The sequence below is a fragment of the Carcharodon carcharias genome, chromosome 3 (assembly GCF_017639515.1).
Source record: "Carcharodon carcharias isolate sCarCar2 chromosome 3, sCarCar2.pri, whole genome shotgun sequence".
Classification (NCBI taxonomy): Eukaryota; Metazoa; Chordata; class Chondrichthyes; order Lamniformes; family Lamnidae; genus Carcharodon; species Carcharodon carcharias.
Window position 1 is genome coordinate 78,537,475 of NC_054469.1, and position 21,367 is coordinate 78,558,841.

General features: G+C 42.5%; 1 protein-coding gene across 1 annotated transcript in view; it reads right to left on the reverse strand.

Annotated features, from left to right (window-relative positions):
- The window catches only part of kcnh8 (potassium voltage-gated channel, subfamily H (eag-related), member 8), a 409,192-nt gene that overhangs the window by 221,633 nt on the left and 166,192 nt on the right, over window positions 1-21,367 (reverse strand). Inside the window, exons 4-5 of the mRNA XM_041183962.1 lie at window positions 19,486-19,613; window positions 8,213-8,456 (exon numbers count right to left, since the gene is read on the reverse strand). Of these exons, the coding sequence (XP_041039896.1) occupies window positions 8,213-8,456; window positions 19,486-19,613 (372 nt within the window). The remainder of the gene's footprint in view (window positions 1-8,212; window positions 8,457-19,485; window positions 19,614-21,367) is intronic.

A 21,367-nucleotide genomic window follows, 5' to 3' on the forward strand; every position in this document is an offset into this window, starting at 1 on the left:
TTAAACAATGCTCGGAAATTTTGTCCAATATTTTTCACTCATTACTGTTTTATCTAAGGCTATGGTATTTTAAATGGGGTATCTCATATGTATCTGTCAAAGCTATAAGCAGTAGGTTCCTTCTATAGAACCATAAAACACTACAGCACAGAAAACAGGCCATTCGGCCCTTCTAGTCTGTGCCGAAATATTATTCCGCTAGTCCCATTGACCTGCACCTAGTCTATAACCCTCCAGACCTCTCCCATCCATGTATGTATCTAATTTATTCTTAAAACCTAAGAGTGAGCCCGCATTTACCACGTCAGATGGTAGCTCGTTCCACACTCTCACCATTCTCTGAGTGAAGAAGTTCCCCCTAACGTTCCCCCTAAACCTTACCCCTTTCACCCTAAAGCCATGTCCTCTCATGTTTATTTCTCCTAATCTAAGTGGAAAGCGCCTACTCGCATTTACTCTGTCTATACCCCTCATAATTTTGTAAACTTCTATCATATCTCCCCTCATTCTTCCACGCGCCAAGGAATAAAGTCCAAACCTGTTTAATCTTTCCTTGTAACTCAACTCTTTAAGACCCGGCAACATCCTAGTAAATCTTCTCTGCACTCTCTCAATCTTACTGATATCCTTCCTGTAGTTAGGCGACCAGAACTGCACACAATACTCCAAAGTTGGCCTCACCAATGTCTTATACAACCTCACCATAACATCCCAACTCCTATACTCAATACTTTGATTTAGGAAGGCCAATATGCCAAAAGCTTTCTTTACAACCTTGTCTACCTGTGACGCCACTTTCAGGGAACTATGTATCTGAACTCCCAGATCCCTTTGTTCCTCCGCACTCCTCAGTGCCCTACCATTTACTGTGTATGTCCTACCTTGGGTTGACCTTCCAAAATGTAACACCTCACACTTTTCCGCATTAAATTCCATCTGCCATTTTCTGGCCCATTTTTCCAGTTGGTCCAGATCTCTCTGCAAGCTTTGAAAGCCTTCCGCGCTGTCCACAACACCTCGAATCTTAGTGTCATCAGCAAACTTGCTGATCAAATTCACCACATTATCATCCAAATCATTGATATAGACAACAAACAACAATGGTCCCAGCACAGATCCATGAGGCACACCACTAGTCACAGACCTCCAGTCTAAGAAGCAATCATCCACTACCACTCTCTGTCTTCTCCCACACAGCCAATTTCGAATCCAGTTTACAACCTCTCCATGGATACCAGCTGTCTGAACCTTCTGAACTAACCTCCCATGTGCGACCTTGTCAAAGGCCTTACTAAAGTCCATGTAGACAACATCCACAGCCTTTCCTTCATCTACTTTCTTGATAACCTCCTCGAAAAACTCTACAAGGCTCGTTAAACACGACCTACCACGCAAAAAGCCATGCTGACTATCCTTAGTCAGCCCTTGGCTGTCCAAATAATTATATATCTGATCTCTCAGAACACCTTCCAATAATTTACCTACTACTGACGTCAGGCTCACTGGCCTGTAATTACCTGGTTTACTTTTGGATCCTTTTTTAAACAACGGAACAACATGAGCTACCCTCCAATCCTCCGGCACCTCACCCGTGGCTAAGGACGTTTTAAATATTTCTGCCAGGGCCCCTGCAATTTCTACACTAGTGTCCCTCAAGGTCCGAGGGAATATCATGTCAGGCCCGGGGGATTTATCTACCTTTATTCGCGGTAAGGCAGCAAGCACCTCCTCGTCTTTAATCTCTATATGTTCCATGAAACTACTGCTTGTTTCCCTTCCTTCGTTATACACTATGCCAGTTTTCTGAGTAAATACTGATGCAAAAAAACTGCTTAAGATCTCCCCCATCTTGTGAGGCTCCACACATAGACAACCACTCTGATCTTCAAGGGGACCAATTGTGTCCCTTACTATCCTTTTACTCTTAATATACTTGTAGAAATTCTGCAGGTTTACCTTCACATTATCTGCCAAAGCAACCTCATGTCTTCTTTTTGCCTTCCTGATTTCCTTTTTTAGTATTTTCTTACATTTTCTGTACTCTACAAGTACCTCATTTGCTTCTTGTTGCCTATACCTGCTTTCACCTCTCTCTCCTTCTTAACCAGATCACCAATATCCCTTGAAAACCAAGGTTCCCTATGCCTGTTAATTTTGCCTTTAATCCTGACAGGAACATGCAAACTCTGCACTCTCAAAATTTCGCCTTTGAATGCCTTCCACTTACTGAACACATCCTTGCCAGAAAACAACTTATGCCAATCCACTCTTCCTAGATCCTTTCTCATTTCCACAAAATTGACCTTTCTCTAATTTAGAATCTCAACTCGAGGACCAGACCTATCCTTATCCATAATTAGCTTAAAACTAATGACATTGTGGGCACTGGACCCAAAATGTTCGCCTACACATACTTCTGTCACCTGACCTGTCAGGTTCCCTAATAGATCATCAAGTATTGCATCCTCTCTCATTGGTACCTCTATATATTGATTTAGAAAACTTTCCTGAACACAGTTGACAAACTCCAAGCCATCCAGCCCTTTTACAATATGGGAATCTCAGTCAATATGTGGAAAGTTAAAATCTCCTACTATCTCAACTTTCTGGTTCTTACATCGGTCCGCTATCTCTCTACAGATATGCTCCTCCAATTCGCTTTGACTATTGGGCGGTCTATAATACAACCCTATGAGTGTGGTCACACCTTTCCCATTCCTCAGCTCCATCCATATGGCCTCTGTAGACGAGCCCTCCGGGCTGTACTGCTTACGCACAGCTGTGATATTTTCCCTGACTAGTAAAGCCACTCCTCCCTCTTTCATCCCTCCCCCTCTATCACGTCTGAAACAACGGAACCCCGGAATATTGAGCTGCCAGTCCTGCCCCTCCTGCAACCAAGTCTCACTAATAGCAATAATGTCGTAATCCCACGTGCCAATCCATGCCCTAAGCTCATCTGCCTTTCCGACAATACTCCTTGCATTGAAATAGATGCACCTGAGAACATTTCTATCATGTACGGACCCTTGATTTCTGTCTATACATGCATTCCTCGCTTGACCTTTATCCTCCTCCACCTCACTATCTGCTCTAACACTGGTTCCCCTCCCCCTGCAAATCTAGTTTAAACGCCTCGGAGCAGCACTAGCAAACCTACTCGCAAGGATGTTAGTCCCCCTCCAGTTCAGGTGCAAACTGTCCTGTCGGAACAGGTCCCACCTTCCCTGGAACAGAGCCCAATTGTCAAGAAACATGAAGCCCTCCCTCCTGCACCATCTCCTTAGCCACATATTTAGCTGCATTATCCTTCTATTTCTAGCCTCACTAGCACGTGGCATGGGTAGCACTCCTGAGATCATAACCCTGGAGGTCCTGTCCTTCAACTTAACATCTAAATTAGCACCTTCATTTGTCAATGGAACATCTTCCCTGGAAAGAGATGTTGAAACTTATGTTATGGAACGTATTGTATGATAGAAATTTATCTTTCAAATTTTTTTAAGCTTTCAGCTTGACATTGTCTTGAATCGCTGTTCACTCCACAGAGACAAAGCTCACTCTACAAGGTATCCAACACTGAAGGACATAATGGGTTCTTATTTCAGGATGCACGTGAAAAATTTAAGACTAAAACAAGAGCAAAATATTGATTTTACTGGGAAGAATTCAACTTTCTATAAAGCATTTTACAGCCAGCCAGCTTTAAATCGAGGTCAACAATTTTAGATCTTAGCCACCAATCCAATTTTCTTCCAGACAACAGATGCTGCTCCCTCCTCCAGGCCACCATATGAAATTTCCTCTACAGTAACCCCCTGAATTAGCCTGAGCGTTAACTTTGTCCACTTTTCCTCCTGTCTCCTCTGCACCAGATCCCCCATATCCTCTTCAGGCTCATTTTATCCACCAACCCACCTCTTTCTCCCTGACTCTATTCCCACTAAACTGCAGGTCACCAAAGTTCCCTTCCTGGCTCTGATATCAGCTGATATTGTTAATGGTTATCTCATCAGATGTTATCTCTCTATCTCTCTCCCTTAAATCTGCCATCATCACGCCTCCTCCAAAAGAAAATCCTGACCTCTCCATTCTTGTAAGCTACTGCTGCATCTGCAACCTCCCTCTCCTCTCCAGAGTCTTTCTTCGTGCTGTCAGCTCCCAAATCTATGCCCATGTTTCTTGGAACTCCGTGTTTGAAATCAGGTTTCTGCCCTTGCCACAGTGCCGAAATATACACCAAAGTCACAAACCATCCTATGTGGCTGTGACAAAGGTAAACTTTCCATTATGGTCCATCTTGACCCGTTTCCAGCCTCTTACACAGTTGACTACATTATCCTTTTCTAACGCTTCTCCACCATTGTATAACTGAGTGGAACTGCTCTTAGCTGGTTCCATTCTTATCTAATTGCAGCCAGAGAATCATCTGTAAAGGCTTCCTGTCCCACTCCCACACTATTACCTCTGGTGTCCATCATGAATCCAATTATGGCCCTCAGTGTCATCATCTAAAAAAAAGTGTCAGTTTCCACATTGATGTTGATGACACCTAGCTCTACTTCACCACCACCTCTCTTGTTTCCTCCAATGTCTCTAAATGATCAGACTGCTTGCCCAATGTCCAGTAATGGATGAGCAGAAACTTCCTCCAAGCAAATATAGGGAAGACCGAAGCTATTATCTTCAGTCCTTGCTACAAACTCCTGTCCCTAGCCATTGACTCCATTTCTATCCATGGCAACTCTCTGAGGCTGAAAAAGACTGTTTGAATTTTAACCTAAGATTAGCTTCCACCTAATATCCATGCCATCAATAAGACCACCTATTTCCACCTTGCAAACATTACCTGATGCTGCACCTGCTTCAGCACATCTGCTCTCAAAATCTTCATCATGGCTTTGGTACCTCTAGACTTGACTATTTCAAAACACTCCTGACTGGTCTCCCACATTCCACCTTCCATAAATTTAATGTCATCCAAAACTCTGCTGCCTGTGTCCTAACTCACACGAAGTCCTATTCATCCTGTCCACCCCTGTGCTCACTGATCTTAATTGCTTAAACAGAAGCCAATGCCTCGATTTTAAAATTCTCATCCTCATTTTAAAACTCCTCCCTGGTTTTGATCCTTCTTTTCTCTCTATTCTCCTCCAGTCTCTGGGAACTCTGCGCTCCTCCAATTCTAACTCTTTGAGCATCTTCGGTTTTATTTGCTCCACCATTGGTGGCTGTGCCTATAGCTGCTTTAGCCCTGGAATTTCCTCGGTAAACCTCTCAGTCTTTCCACCTTGCTTTCCTCATTTAAAAGGATCCTTCAAACCTCCCTCCTTAACCAGGTTTGTGCTCATCTGCCATAATATCTCCTATGTGGCTCAACGTCAAACTTTATTTAATGCTTTTGTGTAGCACATTGGGATGTTTTACTACATTATAGGTGATGTTATATAAATACAAGTTGTTGTAACTGGAGGATAGCTGTACCAGAGCCTTTGGAAATGGAGGTGGTGTGAGCTGGTCCATGGGGTAGGGATGTCTTCGGTAAAGGGCCAGCAGGTTTGTCCGTGATCTACTTGGCTTTCTTCCACCACATTCCTGACACATGGGAACTCTCACTACTTTGCTGGATTTTTCATGTTTCCCTCCTCTTCTGCTAATCTGATACTCCCTTTTACAACTCCCCTGGACATATCTTTTGGTTCAATTGCCTCCTGCTATTGCCTTGTCAGTTAATCACCCCTACCTTCAAGTCTAGACATTTTCTTTTTGTTCCTTCTATGGCCTCTTTTTTCATTGGCTCTGCATTTGATTATAAGTGCTTCATCTTTAATACATACAATTTTGATAAAAGGCCATTGACCTATAACGTTAACTTTGTTCCTCTCACATTGTTGCTGCCTGAGCTGCAGTGTTCTGTTTGTGTTTGAAAAATTCAAGGAGTTCGAAGCAAGAAGTCAGTCAGGCAGAACCAGTTTGCAGAAAACAGACATTAGTCCAAATGGGTTTGAGGTGACCAGTTTTCTTTGGGAAAGAGGAAAGATTACGAGTTATGAAAAGATGAGAAGGTGGGAGGAGAATAATCGAAAGTTTGTATTTAACGACAGAATTCTTGAGACCGGAGTTACAGAGCTAATATTACATTGGGCAATTACAACTGAATGTTTTTTACCCTAATTTTGTCATCTGCACTGGTAACTTGTAACCTCACCTCCCCCCCAGTGTGTATCAGAATATCTTGGGCATATTGCTCACAATTTTCTAATGCAAATTGGTGGTGGATAACGTAACTCCTCATCAGTGCGAGTGCAAATACCTAGTTCAACTAAAGTACAGAAGAATTTAGTAGATAACTGCAGGTGAACAGAAATAGAAATTGAATAGAAACCAATATCATTGACTCTAGTTTAACTTGCTCTGGCCCCTCATGAATTAAGAGAGACATTAGAATATTGGAATGTTACACTGATTGGCATAGCGTTTCCACTTTAGATGTAATCTATGCAAATTGTGCTCAATTGTGCCAACTTTCTGACGTGAATTTATGCTTCAAATTTCTGCTCAAATGCATTTACACAATCACAAACATAACATTTTCCATGAAGCGCTGCATGTGGGCAGTGTTTTAGAACTTAATTTTTACCTCTTTCCCTTGCACTAAAGATATTCATTGCTGTATTCAAGTGTTAACCTGGTGCAGTTTTATTAATTCAGCTGAAAATGGTCTTAATCACAAAAATGATGCATTGTTAATAATATGTGTGACTGGTCCACATAGTTCTAAGTGACTCAAACTTTGGTTTCCCAGTCTGTGATCAGAACACTGTCTTGTATTGGGTCAGAGGAATCTCTAATGAATGAGTAACCCCATTTTAAACAAATGAAAATTACTTTATAAAATGATACAGAACCATTTATTGATTTCATTGGTGTACAAATTTTTAGTACATTAAATATTATGACTATGTTATTGAAAAGCTTTCAAAAGATGCCTTTTAGCTTCCCTGTACCTAAAAGAAGGCAGATCTTGCTGATTAATTTGATCCAGGGATGTGGCTATTTTGAGTTCAGGACTGACCTCCAGCATGATTTTCTGATACCAGCACAAAAGATTGTGGAAACCCAATTGATACTGGGTGCAACTTGAGCTTGAAATTCTTCAATCTTTCTGCTGTTTTGGTAAATTTTAGGTGAACCAATGCAGCCTTGTAGAAGTTAATACCCAGAGACATTTAAATTCAACCTCCTTCAACATGCTGTACAACAGCAAGGCATTGATTTGAACAAGCAGTTCTAAGTTGGTCTGTTCAGTTCGAGTGGATAAAATCACCAAAATCTAGATAAGATTCAAAGCTGATAGTTACTTTCTTGTATCAACAACTGATCATAGGGCTAACTAAGGTGAAATAGTGTCGTGTATGAGAGTGCATGAGAGTTTAAAATATAATTTCCATTCATTCATAACGTTGTAAAAGTGTGTATCTGGGTGCTGGTCTAAGTTGGTTAAGTGGATTCATGGAAGACATAACCATGGATCCTGAAATCAACAAGGGACTGGGAATAATTTGTGAGGTCAGCAAGATTTCTGGCATCTGTTATTTTTGAATAAAACTCTCTCGATCATTTTTGCAGTGATTGCCCTAAAATTACTAAAGCATACGTACTATAATAGGTAAATAACGCAAGGGCCTCTGTTAGCAAAACAAATAAAAACCCAAAAAGGAAAACTACAATTTTGGTGTTTATGTTGGAGAAATCAGCAGACACAGGTGTGGTTTCGATCAGAGGATAGTTCTAAGTGACTCAAACTTTGGTTTCCCAGTCTGTGATCAGAACACTGCCTTGTATTGGGTCAGAGGAATCAGTATTCTTCTCTAAAGACATGCCTGGTCATCTGTACTGTGACTAAACATTCAGGGTCATTCAAAATTAATTCCACAGGCCAATGGGTAGTTTATGCCATCAAGAAAGGGAAAATCTGCAGGTTTAGGATGATGAGATATTAAAAAATGAATTGAGAACACGTTCTAATGCTGGAATTTGAAAACTTGCTTGCATAATGAGCGAGATTCAATACTATATTATATTGTAATATCCTTAAAAAGAATTGACCCTGTTTAATCATATATACTTAATTAATTTGTAGTTAGTCAATACATAAGTAAATGCTGATTTCAAACTGAATGAGAGATCAATAATAGAATTGTCTGCTTACCTATGATGAATAGAATTTCCACTGAAATGTCACTAACTGTTGTGCTTCTTGCTGAAGGCAAATTTTCATCAATTCCAATAAAACAAACATTATATGGTACAGTCACAGCAACATAAAACGTTGCCAATAATATTAGCCAATCCCATAATGCTTTAAAAGTGCTGTAATGCAAAAGGATGAATTTTGATTTTTTTGCATCTGCAACTTTGTACTCTGGTAGTGCTGGTTGGTTTCTAAACACATTCTGTAGAGAAATAAGACAGTTACATTTAGTTATTTGGTAATACAGAACTTGAGTATTGCTGGGGAAAAAAGAAACATGCTGTCTAAGCTTTTCATCTTGTACTCTTCCGGGCAGATTGTAAGATTGCCAATAGTAAAGGGAACAGCAATTTATACTGCAGTGCCTCTACCAATCAGAGTCCACTTGCTGACCAATCAGCACTGTTTCCTCATGCAATATAAAGTGTTCCCTTTACTGTTGGTAATCTTGTGATCTGTCCGGATGAGTACAAGATGAAAAGCTTAAACAGCATGTCTCTTATTTCAGCAATATAGTTACATTTGTTAAATATAAATTTTAATGTACATTGAGCATACTGCAATTTGTTACTAATTTAATCAAATATTTCTATTTCCTCTACATAAAACAGTGGTAATAAATTATCGACCTTCACATACATAAAAATAATTTACCATAATTTATCACAAGTTCACTGATGAATTCTCTGAACTGACAGAAGGAAGCATAACTATTATATCAGCAACCAAAAAATTATATTATACACAGTTGTAATGTGAAAAATGTAACATTGTGAGCTGGGACATTATGGGGCTAAAATATCATGGCCCGTACATGTCTATCATAACTCCAGCATTAAATAAGCTGGGGCACAGGTATGCTGGGAGAGGTATGGGAAACAGAAATGTCCCAGAATTGCTATACTCTATTAGACTGTCCAGCCTTTGCATCAGATATGGATCCTTAATGATGTGGCACATGCTACCCATATGCAAATTAAATGACCTCTCACTGACCTTGCACACTTCAGCAGAGTCACCAGTAAAGATTTTCATCCCCCTGAAAGGGTAATTTTCATGGGCAGAATTTTGCCCTTGGCGGGGTTGCTCAGTGGGGGTAGGTGGGAGTGGTCAGGAAGCAGTTTTCCAACGTGATTTTACACGGGCGGGTCAATTAAGGCCCGCCCAGCGTGATATGTGAGCGGCAATGCTGAGCACTGCCTATGCGGGGGGGGTGGTGTGGGGTTGGGGGGGAGGAGGCTGAGTGGGCATAGCATGAACTTCACGCATGCGTGTGAAAGAATGCTCCAATCTCCCTGAGGCATGAAGCTGAGATGAAAAAACTAATGAAGAAAATAAAAATGTCGTAAAAAAATGTCCCCTCGTGACTTTTTCTCATGAGCAGAGACATGTTATTAGTTCAAGAGTAAAATTATTATTTTATTTTTATTTGTTTTAGGAAACGTCATCCCACCCGGGGATGAGGTTTCCCAAAAAGTGCAAAGGCCGCTTGGCTTTTTCACCCGTCCGCCGACTCCGGCATGTGCCCGCCAAACAAAATATCACAGGATTACACAATGACATCAGGATGCTTGCCCAACATTATTTTATGCTCGACCAGGTCAGGTCTGAGCCCACCTGCTGAGCTCAATATTCTGCCCCATGCTCTGGTATCAAGTCTCACCCACACAATTCCAATTTCAAACATGCACTATGCATGATTTATCAGGCATTATCTTCAGGAATGGAACTGTTATATATTGTTGTATTATCTGTAACTATCTGTAAATAGCTAGTTCCTGGCTAAGTAGGTCCTAATGTTGCTATATGTAAGTGTTCTAGGGGCCACATTTCACAGCTGCACTAGGGACTGATGTGATGTGTACAGAACCAGTTGAATCTGGTCCTTTTCTGTACCAGATAGCATGACAAAATTAAACATAAAGAGTTTCTGATCTTTCCAAGATTAAAGTGTGATTATTAATAACCAAAATGTGAACCAAAATGCAACAAGAACACATAGCATGGTGGCAGCAAGTGCCTGTGAGTAAACCTAAAGCATTTTACATTAATTTTGTGCTGATTTAGAAAATCGAACAACATTACTGCCATAAGAGAAACTTATGAATTGTGTGAAAACAAAAAGTGAAATGTTGACCGACACAGCAATGAATGCACAGTTACAGCCCATAATGAGTCAGGAAGCCAATGTCGAGAAGGACTTTGCGAAGTTTAAACAGAAGTGCAGATTGACATTCAGTAGTTTCCTAAAAGGCATTAGCAATGAAGAGAGACCCAGCTATATCCTTCTGTGGGCAGTAGATGTGGGATTAAATTTATTTAGCAGCTGGGAGCTTACTGAAGAGGACAGCAAAGACCCAGGCAAAATTTTTGAGAAATTTAGCATCCACCTCCAGCCAAAATCAAATCATCGGATTTACCGGTAAGAATTTCGAGACCTCAGACAGGAATTAGGTAAGCCTATTGATAATTTTGTAAGTAGGTAAAAAATGCAGCCAGAAAATGTAAGTTTAAGGACACAAAATGAAAGGCTGATAGATCAACTAATTTGGGGTTCTCCACACCCTTAAATGCAGAAAGCACTAACCAGGAAAGACAAGCTCAAAATATCGTAGGCTGTAGACACTGCCAGAGCACACAAAGCCATGAGCAAACAGATGGAGATGCTGACTACCCAAACAGCTAGCCTTCAGTTAAGTGAAGAGAAAGGCAGTAGGGTTGATGCAGTGCAACGGAAACAAAAGAATATACAACAAATAGAGAGAAGGTCATGCGGGAGGTATGGACAACCACATGAATTCACAGACAAAAATGTCGCTCATACGGATTGATCTGTAGAACTTGTGGAAAGGCCAATCTCTGGCAAAAATGTACAGAACAAAGGTAAAGGTGGAATATGAGGTACAGAGCCAGAACAACAGGGCAAACGGACAGGAAAAGTGACAAAACATCTATACCCCGGAAGATAATGGTGAGTCTGAGAATAGTCTGAGGAGCCATACAACTGGCTGGATGCAACGGTTCTCAGAGCAAAGAAATTCACACAGCCGCTCAGCTCAGGAATGTCTTTCCTCTCCATGAGAAAAACCCACAACAGTAAAGCTGAAGGTGAAGATTGATACCAGAGTGCAGAGTAACATCATCTCACTCAGACTATACCAGAAGATCTTTTCTGAAAATCTGGAAGAAAATAGTTATCCAAAGATTGTTCTGAAACCGAGCAATGTCATGCTAATGGCACAACGGGAACTGAGATTCAACAGGAACAATCCAAATCAGAAGGACAAGGAAAAGGTGTTAACTATCTGCTCTACGTCACTGAAACAGATGGCCCTGCCATTCTGGGGTTCAGCAGTTGTGAAGTGCTTCAAGGGCAATTAGAGATGGGCAATAAATGTTAGCCAAGCCAGTGATGCCCACATCCTGCAAATGAATAAAAAAAAGATTATCTCAGTAAACAAGAGGTAAAGGAGGTGACACTGAGGGTTAAAGGGAGTACACCCATTGAAAAATACCCTCTGATCAGGTGCAAAGAAGACCTGGTGCAAACGTACCTAGAGTGTTTCGGTGGAATGATTGGATGCTTTGAAGATTTGGGTTATCACATCACTATTGATCCAGCGATGAAACCACCGTTGCCACCATGTTATGTGTTTTTCTTATCTTCTGGTTCCCAGAAGTTGTTAATAATCACACTTTAAGCTTGGAAAGATCAGAAACTCTCGTTGAATTTGCCATGTTGTCTAGTACAACCAAATGACAACAAGATGACATAGCAGGAACAGTGCAAATTTCTGACATGTGCCCCAGGTAGGCAGACTTTGCGCTCAGAATAGGAAGTCACAAGTAGGAACCCAACAGACTTTTGGGTCTTGACCCAAGTCCAGATAAATGAGTTTTCTGTTTCTGTTAAGAAATCCATGTGGAATTGAATAGGAGTAGACTGGGAGCTTAGCACTGATGAAAGATCATCGACCAAAAACATTGGGTGGAATTTTCCATGACCTCGGCGGTGTGAGAAGGCCAAAATTCGGATTCATGATGTCGCGAAACCAGTTTGCAATCGTCCGCTCTGCCCATCGATGGTGGGCCACGTTTCCCACTGTCAAATGTCGGGAACCTCATTGTAATACATCTGTGCATCATTCTAAGGCCAGCCCGTCGGAATCAGCCAGCCCCCGCCGGGATCACCCAGCCCCCATCGGGATCACCCAGCCCCCATCGGGATCATCTAGCCCCCGCCAGGATCATCTGCTCACGTTGGCGAGAAAATGCACTGGTGCAGACCACGTCTTGACAAGCATGATGTGCAGAAGTCGGGGCTTACCCTCACAGCCTCGCTGACATCGCGGACATCTGGGAATCAGAAAATGCTGGAGCCCAACAGCAATGGGACCCTGGAGGAATGTCCGTGGCAGGCTGAGTGGATTCTCATGGACATGGCTCTCATGGAAGTTGGAAAGTCACCGTTGAGAGTCTGTTCACAATGGATGATGGTTGAGGGGTTGAGAGGAAGGTCCAGCTGTGTTTGGGGGATGAAAATGTACTGGGGGCTGGGAAAGCAAGGTCTAGGATCGACTGGGAGAGGAATGTGTGTTGGTGGGAGATGAGGTTGTTAGGTGGGGAATGAAGGTGTCAGGGGGATAAAGTTGGGGGGGTGGTGCGGGGGGCTCAGAGGCAGACTGGGGATGGGAAGGTGGTGGTCAGGGAGGGGTGGGTGGATGGGGATGGGGCTTTTGGGAAGGAAGGGAATGTGCACGATCACTAGGACATCCCCAAAAGAAAAGGGTTGTGGCAGGTCACAGTGGGGAGGTGGAAGTTGATGTCGGGGGATCGACAGTGATGGTGAAAAGGAAATGGATGATTGGGTGACAGGAAAGGACAGGGGAATGCAAGAAAAACTGTAGCACGTCTGTGCTGGCTAAATCAAAAGTGAAATGAGAGTCATGATGGGTGATAACATGGGCTGCATTGGAGTGCGATCGGTGGATAGGTGGAGATGCAGGTCACCTCAGATAGACAACTGAAAGTGAACCCCAGCAGGCAGCACTGAAAATGCTCATGATATTGAGTGTGATGCGGGAAGGATCCACATGTGTGGGAGAGTGCTTGGATGAGACTCCAAAAGACCCTTCCACACACACACTTCTCCCTCCAGAATCACTCATGGGCCGGCTGTGTGCAGCTGAACTGCTAGTTTGAGGGTGGCGGAGGTGGGGGGGTGGCAGTGGGTGGAAGCAGGGGAGGATTCGCAAAGCCTGTCAATGAAGCTGAAAGACACCATTACACATTATTCAGTGAAAGTGAATATATTTTCAGATTGTAAAGTGACAAAATGTGTTCACAAATGCAACCAACTGTGATCAGAATTTCTTAACTTTTAAATGCCTTAGTTTCCAGGTGCTGCCCTGACATCCTCAGCAGGGGTGGCGATAGCTTGTGCAGTGGTTAGCCCTGTTGCCTCTAATGACTTTGGCGTGGGTCCTCTGGAGAGCCGAGGCCTTGGGGGCCCTGTCTTGCTTTGGCTGTGCTACTGTGGGCCAGCTGCTCCCTCTGCGGTAACAGAGGGTGAGGTTGGTAGAGGGTCACAGGCAAAGGGGACTCAAGGGGGAAAGGAGAGCCTCTCAGATCCCTGAGTGGATGAGCCAGGGGTGTCCAGCTGCAATTCCTCCTCTCCCGAGGTCCCTGGCCTGACTCCTTGAGGGGAAGGAGCACCTGGGGGGACGTTGAGGTGCCCCGTTTCCCTCTCGCACTGCCACTGCGGGAACTCACCCATGGCTACAGTGATGGAATGCAGGTCTGCACATATCTCCTTGTTCCGCTGGATCAGGGTCTCCATGGTATCCGCCATCCTTCCCAAGGAGATCTCCATACACCACATATGGGCACCACTTCATCAGAGAGCAGGCGGACACACTTCTCCGACTCATGTGCCACTCCGTTGAGGGCTTCCAACAGTTCTGCGTGATGTTCTCTGCCTTCTGCTGACTCTCCACGATGAGTTGAAAGGCCAAATCCTGAGGCTTATAAGACTCAGGCCTCACAGATGCCTCTTCCCCAGCAATCCTCCGAGTGCCTGGGGAGCTTGGCTAAATCTGCCTCCTCCTGCTGTCCTTGTGATGACCACCAAATTGTGAACCGGAGCCCGCTCTAGATCTAGGTCCCGAGGTGTGTGTCTCTGCGCTGGTGGAGGGTGTGGGTAAGCACTGTGACGGGTCTTCCAGGCTGCTTATTTCTAGCTCTTCAATGGAGGAGGAGTCCCCTTGGCTGGAGGTGAGAACGTGGATTGAGCTGAGGGACTGGCTAACTAAGGGCATCGGTTGCTTGGCAGAGATCCCTGTGAACCAAAGTAGAGATGATTAGTGCATGGCAGCAGAGTCAAAAGCAGGAGAGAGAGCACTCACAGTTGCATTGAGAGAGTGATGATGGACCCTCACGGGAGTGTTCGCCATCGACTTTACCGTTGCCACAGGCGCGGTCCACATCCTCACCAGTCAGCACGATGGCATGTTCCTCAAAGTGAGCAAGAGGCCTAATATAGGCCACTCCACCCCCAGTCTGGGACCTCTCCCTGTTGCTGTGAGCCAGTTTCTCCTTCATGGAAACAGATGGAGACAGTGCGAGCAGGATGCATGACACTGTGTGGAATGTTTGTGTGGTAAGCAGAGCCATGGACGGGATGAGGATGCGAGCTCCAGAGGATATGAACCTGATGGAGATGTGAGGGTGTGTGTGTGAGAGTCAGTGGTGTTGTCCCATGAGGTGTGAGATCCCTGAGGATGTGTGATGGGTTTGTGAGTGTGTGAGTTGAAAGTGATGAGAAGAGTGACTTACCCTTATGAAATGGTTGAGACCATTCATCCTGTTGCGACACTGAATGGCTGTTCTCTTTTGCAGGACATTGGCGCTGACCACCGATGCCACCATCTCCCATGCTGGATTAGTGATGTTGCTGCCTATCCTGCGGCCAGAGTGGGGGTAGAGGACATCATGGCGGACCTCCACTGTGCCCAAAAGACGCTCGAGAGGCAGGTCATTAAACCAGAGGGCAGCAGCCTTCTTGCCTTTCGGGGCCATCCTGTCTTCCATGCAGCAGTTGTGACCTAGAAGTACTGAGATGTGTGTGAGTGGCTGCACTTTAAATATGGTGCCTGGCACGATAAAGCGGTGAGGCGATGGCAGGTGAATGAGACCCCATATGTCATTGAAACGGCGTGTTTCCTGGGAATGCATAATTGGGGTCGATAAGGCGTGAAAAGCCTCCATTGCAGCCGGCGGGTAAAACGTCCTTTTACTTGCCCACTTCCACACAGTGCAAACCTGGACGATCCCGCCCATTAGCTCTGCTTTTTAAAAAATATATACTTTATTCAAGAAATATCTGGAAGAACATTACAAAACATTTCTAAATCATCATCACAATCAGATTCAAATTTTACACATGGATCACGAGGTGCTTCAATACAATCATTTCAATATGGTCATCACAGACAGTCAGACAATGCAATGGTATTGGAGTTATCAACATACATCATGTTGCACTCTGAGGTGCTTCAATACAATTATAATACAATTAGTATTCAACGCAGACATTCATTGTGTGCCATACATCCCGAGGGGTCTATACAGTTCCCAGTCCCTCGGTGCACTGTGGCAGAAAGGTCTTAGTCAGTGACCTTTCCCCATTGGGCCTTTGCAGCAGCTGCCCCAAGCTTTAGTGCGTCCCTCAGCACGTAGTCCTGGACCTCGGAATGTGCCAGTCTGCAACACTGGGTCAGGGACAACTCTTTGCACTGGAAGACCAACAAGTTTCGAGCAGACCAAAGAGCGTCTTTCACTGAGTTGATGATCCTCCAGCTGCAGTTGATGTTTGTCTCTGTGTGTGTCCCTGGGAACAGCCCGGATTGCACAGTGTCCTGTGTCACAGAACTGCTTGGGATGAACCTCGACAGAATCCACTGCATCTCTCACCAGACCTTCTTTGCAAAGGCACAATCCACAAGGAGGTGAACAACGGTCTCGTCCCCACCACAGCCATCTTGAGGGCAACGTGCAGAAGGGGTGAGACTCCTGGCATGTTGGAAGGAGCTGACAGGGTTTCTCTATTCACAGATGTTGTCAGGCTTCTTGAGTATTTCCAGCAGTTTCTGTTTTATTTAGAAGTGTAGGTCATTGCACTCCACTTCCTGATGCATATATATCAGCTATAATTTGGCACTTAACCTGCAGCTTCAGAAGAATTTTTGTGATGGTTGGTGCAAAAGCTTTGAGCATCATATTCATGTAGCAGAGGGACCTGAGCTTTATGTTAAAACACATTGGGGTGGGATTTCTCCTGACCATTTACCATAACTTCAGCTTAAGGAAAGCCGAAACATGACAGAAACAACATAAATGGTCATTTCTCTTGGATTTCCACCAATCCTCTGCTGAAGTTACGGTGAGAAATTTGTGAACCCCCATGGAAATTCTTCTCAATTTCTGGAAAAGTGTAATGTGTGCTTTATCACAGCATGGGTCTGTTTCTGATATTGGAATCCGCACTGAGATTTTCCAGCATTCCGGTAATTCACTCAAATAAAAAAGGACACACTTCAGATCAGTATAAATTTTGTAATACATAAAAAATGCAATAATTAAAATTTAGATATAATGATAGAAAACAAGCTTTGAATGATAAAAAATTCCTCTTATGCCAAAATTACAAAAAGGATGAGAAACATTAACAAAAAGAGTTAGGGCATTAGGTGGTAACTAAATTTTAATACAGGACTCCTCCATTATACAGCCAGTCAGCTTGCAGAAGAGTTAAGAGGGTAGGTAATAGTTTTCTAGTTCTCATTTCTATCTTTAGAAAGCAAATCATATTCACCAATAACAGTTACTAGCTAAGATCCTGGGTTTATCTCAAGACAGAGATAGGGTTTGAGAATGTGTATCAATGTTTGGTGGAGGTACATAACCTGCTGCTTAAAAAACAAGGGTTCAAAAATTCTGTTTCATTTGCTTCAAGTACACATCAGGAGCACCTATTATAAAATTTCATAGGCCCGTCCACAATTAGGTCATAATAGCCTAGTGGTTATGGTAATGGACAAGTGCTTCAGCAGCCTCGACTAATAATCTACAGGTTGAGAGCTTAAATTCCACCAAGGCAGTTTGAGAATTTGACTTCAGTTTCAAAAAAATCTGTAAATAAACGCTGGTTTTATCATAAAAACTCAACTGATTCATGAATGCATGGCCTATATATAACTGGTTCCAAACCAATGTGAAGTGACCTATTAAGCTACTCAGTTGTATCAAACAAGCACAGCACTACGGGAGACTTGCTATACAGAGAGCACTGGCTCAAAAAGTAGGAATAGACAATAAATGCCAGTCTTGCCAGCAATGTCCACATCCCTAAAATGAGTTATTTTTTAAAAAATTCTATTGGTTTACTTTAATGAATTGAGGGCTGGGCTTATGGAATTTTAAGATAGGCACACATGATGCATGTCAGGTGCAGAGCATAAAATTCTCTACTTGTCAAGGTCACAATTTTGGTCTAGTCACCTCAAATTATACAGTTATAATTCTGGTAAATGCATTATAATTGGTGTCATTTGGTTTCTAGCATGCCACACCATGCAAAATTAGGATCAGTATCCCCACTCACGGTTCTTGATTTAAGTATGGCACAGCAGGAATGTACAAATCAGACAGTCTATCCAGGTTACATATGAGGGGTGGCAACGGCAAGCTCGGCGGTCGAGGGAACTTAATTTGACACGAGGCCAAAAATCTGCTTCTTGACGGCGGGATGAACTTTAGCAATTACGTTCTTGGGACTTTAAAGGTGGGTCGAGCTTCCCGATAAACAATGTCGGGAAGCCCTGTTGCATGCATTAGTATGTCGTGCATATTCATTAAAAGCTCGCTGGAATTACCTTTCCCTCTCCAAATTAAGATCCCGCCAGCAAGAAATTAGAACTGTCACTTTTGTGAATGGACTTAAGTGGCATGCGCCTGATGACGCAGACTTCCTCCATGATTAACGGTGAGTTGTTGCTGCATTGTCCTCTTTGGGAAATGCCAGCCTCTGCTTGAGACGATGGTAGTGCAAGTTGAGTAGAGGATGGCCAAGGAAGGGAGGAAGGATTAGTGGGAATGGGTAAAGTATAGGCAAAGGTAGAAGGGATAGTGCAGTCTGTCCTGGTGCCCAAACCCTTGACCCCATATGCCATAAGGTAATGGTGGGGACAGTGATTTCCTGCCCGTTCCTGCCACAGGGTTTGCGTGCTCCACACAGATGCATAGGTAATGAGCTGAACAGCACAAGCTTGTGTGTGGTCAGCTGTCCTGTTCCCCCGACGGAAATCACGCCGGCTTCCACTCCTACCACTGAACTTAGATTCCAGCACGGAAATTCTGGCCTGAGTCTCAATATGTATTTAAAACCACCAAGTACCAAATGTCCCTTTCTTCAGCTCATTGAGGCAGGAAGAGTCATCAAATACTTTGCTAATATTCATCCTAATTAGTCACAGGTTTTACAAATAAAGTGGATTTGCAAAATCCTCATTCCTACATATGTAATTTTTGCCACAAGTTCATTAAACTTGCAATGGAAACTACTGAAAAGTTGAACCTGGGAAGACACAGCAGTGTCGTGATAGTATAAATTGTTGCCCCTGTGGATATATGGGTTATTGATCTTCTGAAAGAACAAGTATGCAATTTAATTAAAAATGCTCTGTTGACCATTCTGCAAGTGGCTGTATATGGTAATGTCAAAGTCAGCAAAGCTGCAGTAATCCCCTTGAGATAGTCAACAAAATAGTGACCCTACAAAAAGAAACATACTTAGATCAGCTCAAATCAGTAGAGCTAATTTGCCAATTCAGTTTATAAGTTGCCAAGTCTGTATGTTCAAAATGAATTAAAGGCTTCTACTGGGATCTAGCTATTAATAGCTCAACTAAACAAGCAGCTGCTGAGCAAACTGTTTGTAGAAAGGTCTAGGTCCACAGGCAGCATAATAATTTAGAGAATTTGACAAACCTGTCAAATGTATAGTCAGGATGTACATTAAAATGCTACGGTTCTTAAACTTTGCATTGATCAGCACCACTGGCATATTGGTTCTTCACTATAATTGTGGCACAGAGTTGTATCAATAGCACATTAATTTTGATTTAGCAATGATAAAGTATGTTTCAAGTCATTCAAATTCTTCATACACTTACATTATTAATCTTCAACTTGCTCTTCTCTCGTTTTTGTAGGTGGCCAGAGATGTGATAAAGAACGGCTCGACTTCGCCGACGAGCTGAGCTGAAGTGTGTCCCTGCATTCCCTCTTCCCTTGTATTTTTCTATTTATGAAATCGAACAATCAAACATGTCATTGATTGACTGATCTTAAGTAAAACTTCTTTTAACTAGCTCCAAAAATGTCATCCTTGGCATGCATAGAAAATTAATTAACCCGAAATAAACGTAACCCAAAAAACCCTTAATTAGAAGATGATGCTGGTTTTAAACATACCCAGTTAATCTATGGCTTGAATTGTGTTTAAAAGCCAACAGTATCAGGGAATGCTTGTCAGGAAACTTAATGGGTCCAAAATTTGACACAGACCACCTAATCTTTTTTAAGTTTAGCAGAGGACATGTTGACCAGCTAAACCTTAACAGCTCAATGAGCCCTTTGTCTATGAACTAGATGCGTATTCAGGGGTGGTCACTTTTTGACTTGATGTTTATGGAGTGAATTTTAACCTTTGGCTTTCTCTGAAATTGTGCTTAGAAGTCATTATTTGTAACTTTTCAGATCTCTTAATACTCGTTAGCTGCTTAAAAAGCAATTAACTATAAATGTGAAACATGCAAATTTAGGACTTAAGCTGGGGTTTAACTCATTCCCATATAATTCTTTTTATTTAGAACTATTGTTAAATGTTAGAGGCAGCTGACATTTTGAATGAGAAGCAATTGGGAGCATTGCAAAACTACAAATGATGGGTGTTAAAGAAAGAACTTGAAGTGGTCTAACACATCAGGATGTCTCAAAACACTTTACAGTTGATGAAATACTTTTTCAACTATGGTGACTCTTGTCATGAAGGTATCAAAGTTTGCTGATATTTTGGAAAAGGAAGAGCAGCGACAGCAGGGTCATGGGCTAGGTGGAGAAGAGTACAGGTGTGTTTTAGCAGGCAAACATACTGTCTAGTTACCATAGTCAGTATTAAGTGGGAAAGTCCAACATTTAGGCAGTGATCTAGTAGCCATTGTTCCTACCATAAACAGACAAGGGTCTTTTAAGTGTGAATCATGGTTAACTGACAGCACCTGCAATGTAATTTTGGCGTCAATCAGCGCTGCTCATGCTGCTTCCTCGCCTCGCCCATAAGCCTATCAGGTATAAGTTGAGAGGTGTCCATTACAGTACCATTTCACTGGTTCTTTAGCTGTAGTCAGAATAATCTTTCACTAATATTCTCAAGTCTGAGTATTTTGAGTCTTAAACACTTCCGTTATTTCTTCCCTATACAGCTATATGTGCTGATCAACTATCACCTGGGACTTATTGTAAATGTAACATTAATGGATTTTCATTAGTTTCCCGTACACAGAATTCTTGTATTTGGTAAGAACAATATCAGCGTCAGTCACATCTTCAACTGTCTTAGCATTTTCAACCCCTTTCTGTCAATTCTGGTAATCCATGCAGAGGTTTGACATCTTTTGACTGTTAATTAAGATATGATATAACCTCATAGTTGTTCCATGTTATTCTAATGCTTCTGTAATTTCATGCTAGATTGTCTGCCCTTTCTAGTTTTGCTGAGAATGGTGCATTTAACAGAAATAATAAAAGCTATTGTTGAAAAAGAGACCATACTTCATCACACCTGTCCAGCACTAATTGTTTCACTTGAACTATCCAATTAATTCTACTTTCTTCCTTTCCCCCCATATCCTTTAATTAAAGGATAAGCTCAGATGTCTATAGAGCGGTTGTATTTTTGATTCTTAATATTGACATTTTTATTTGTAAATTACTTTATGACTAATAACATAAACTAGATTTTACAGAGCAGATCACAGTGAAAACACCAGTATG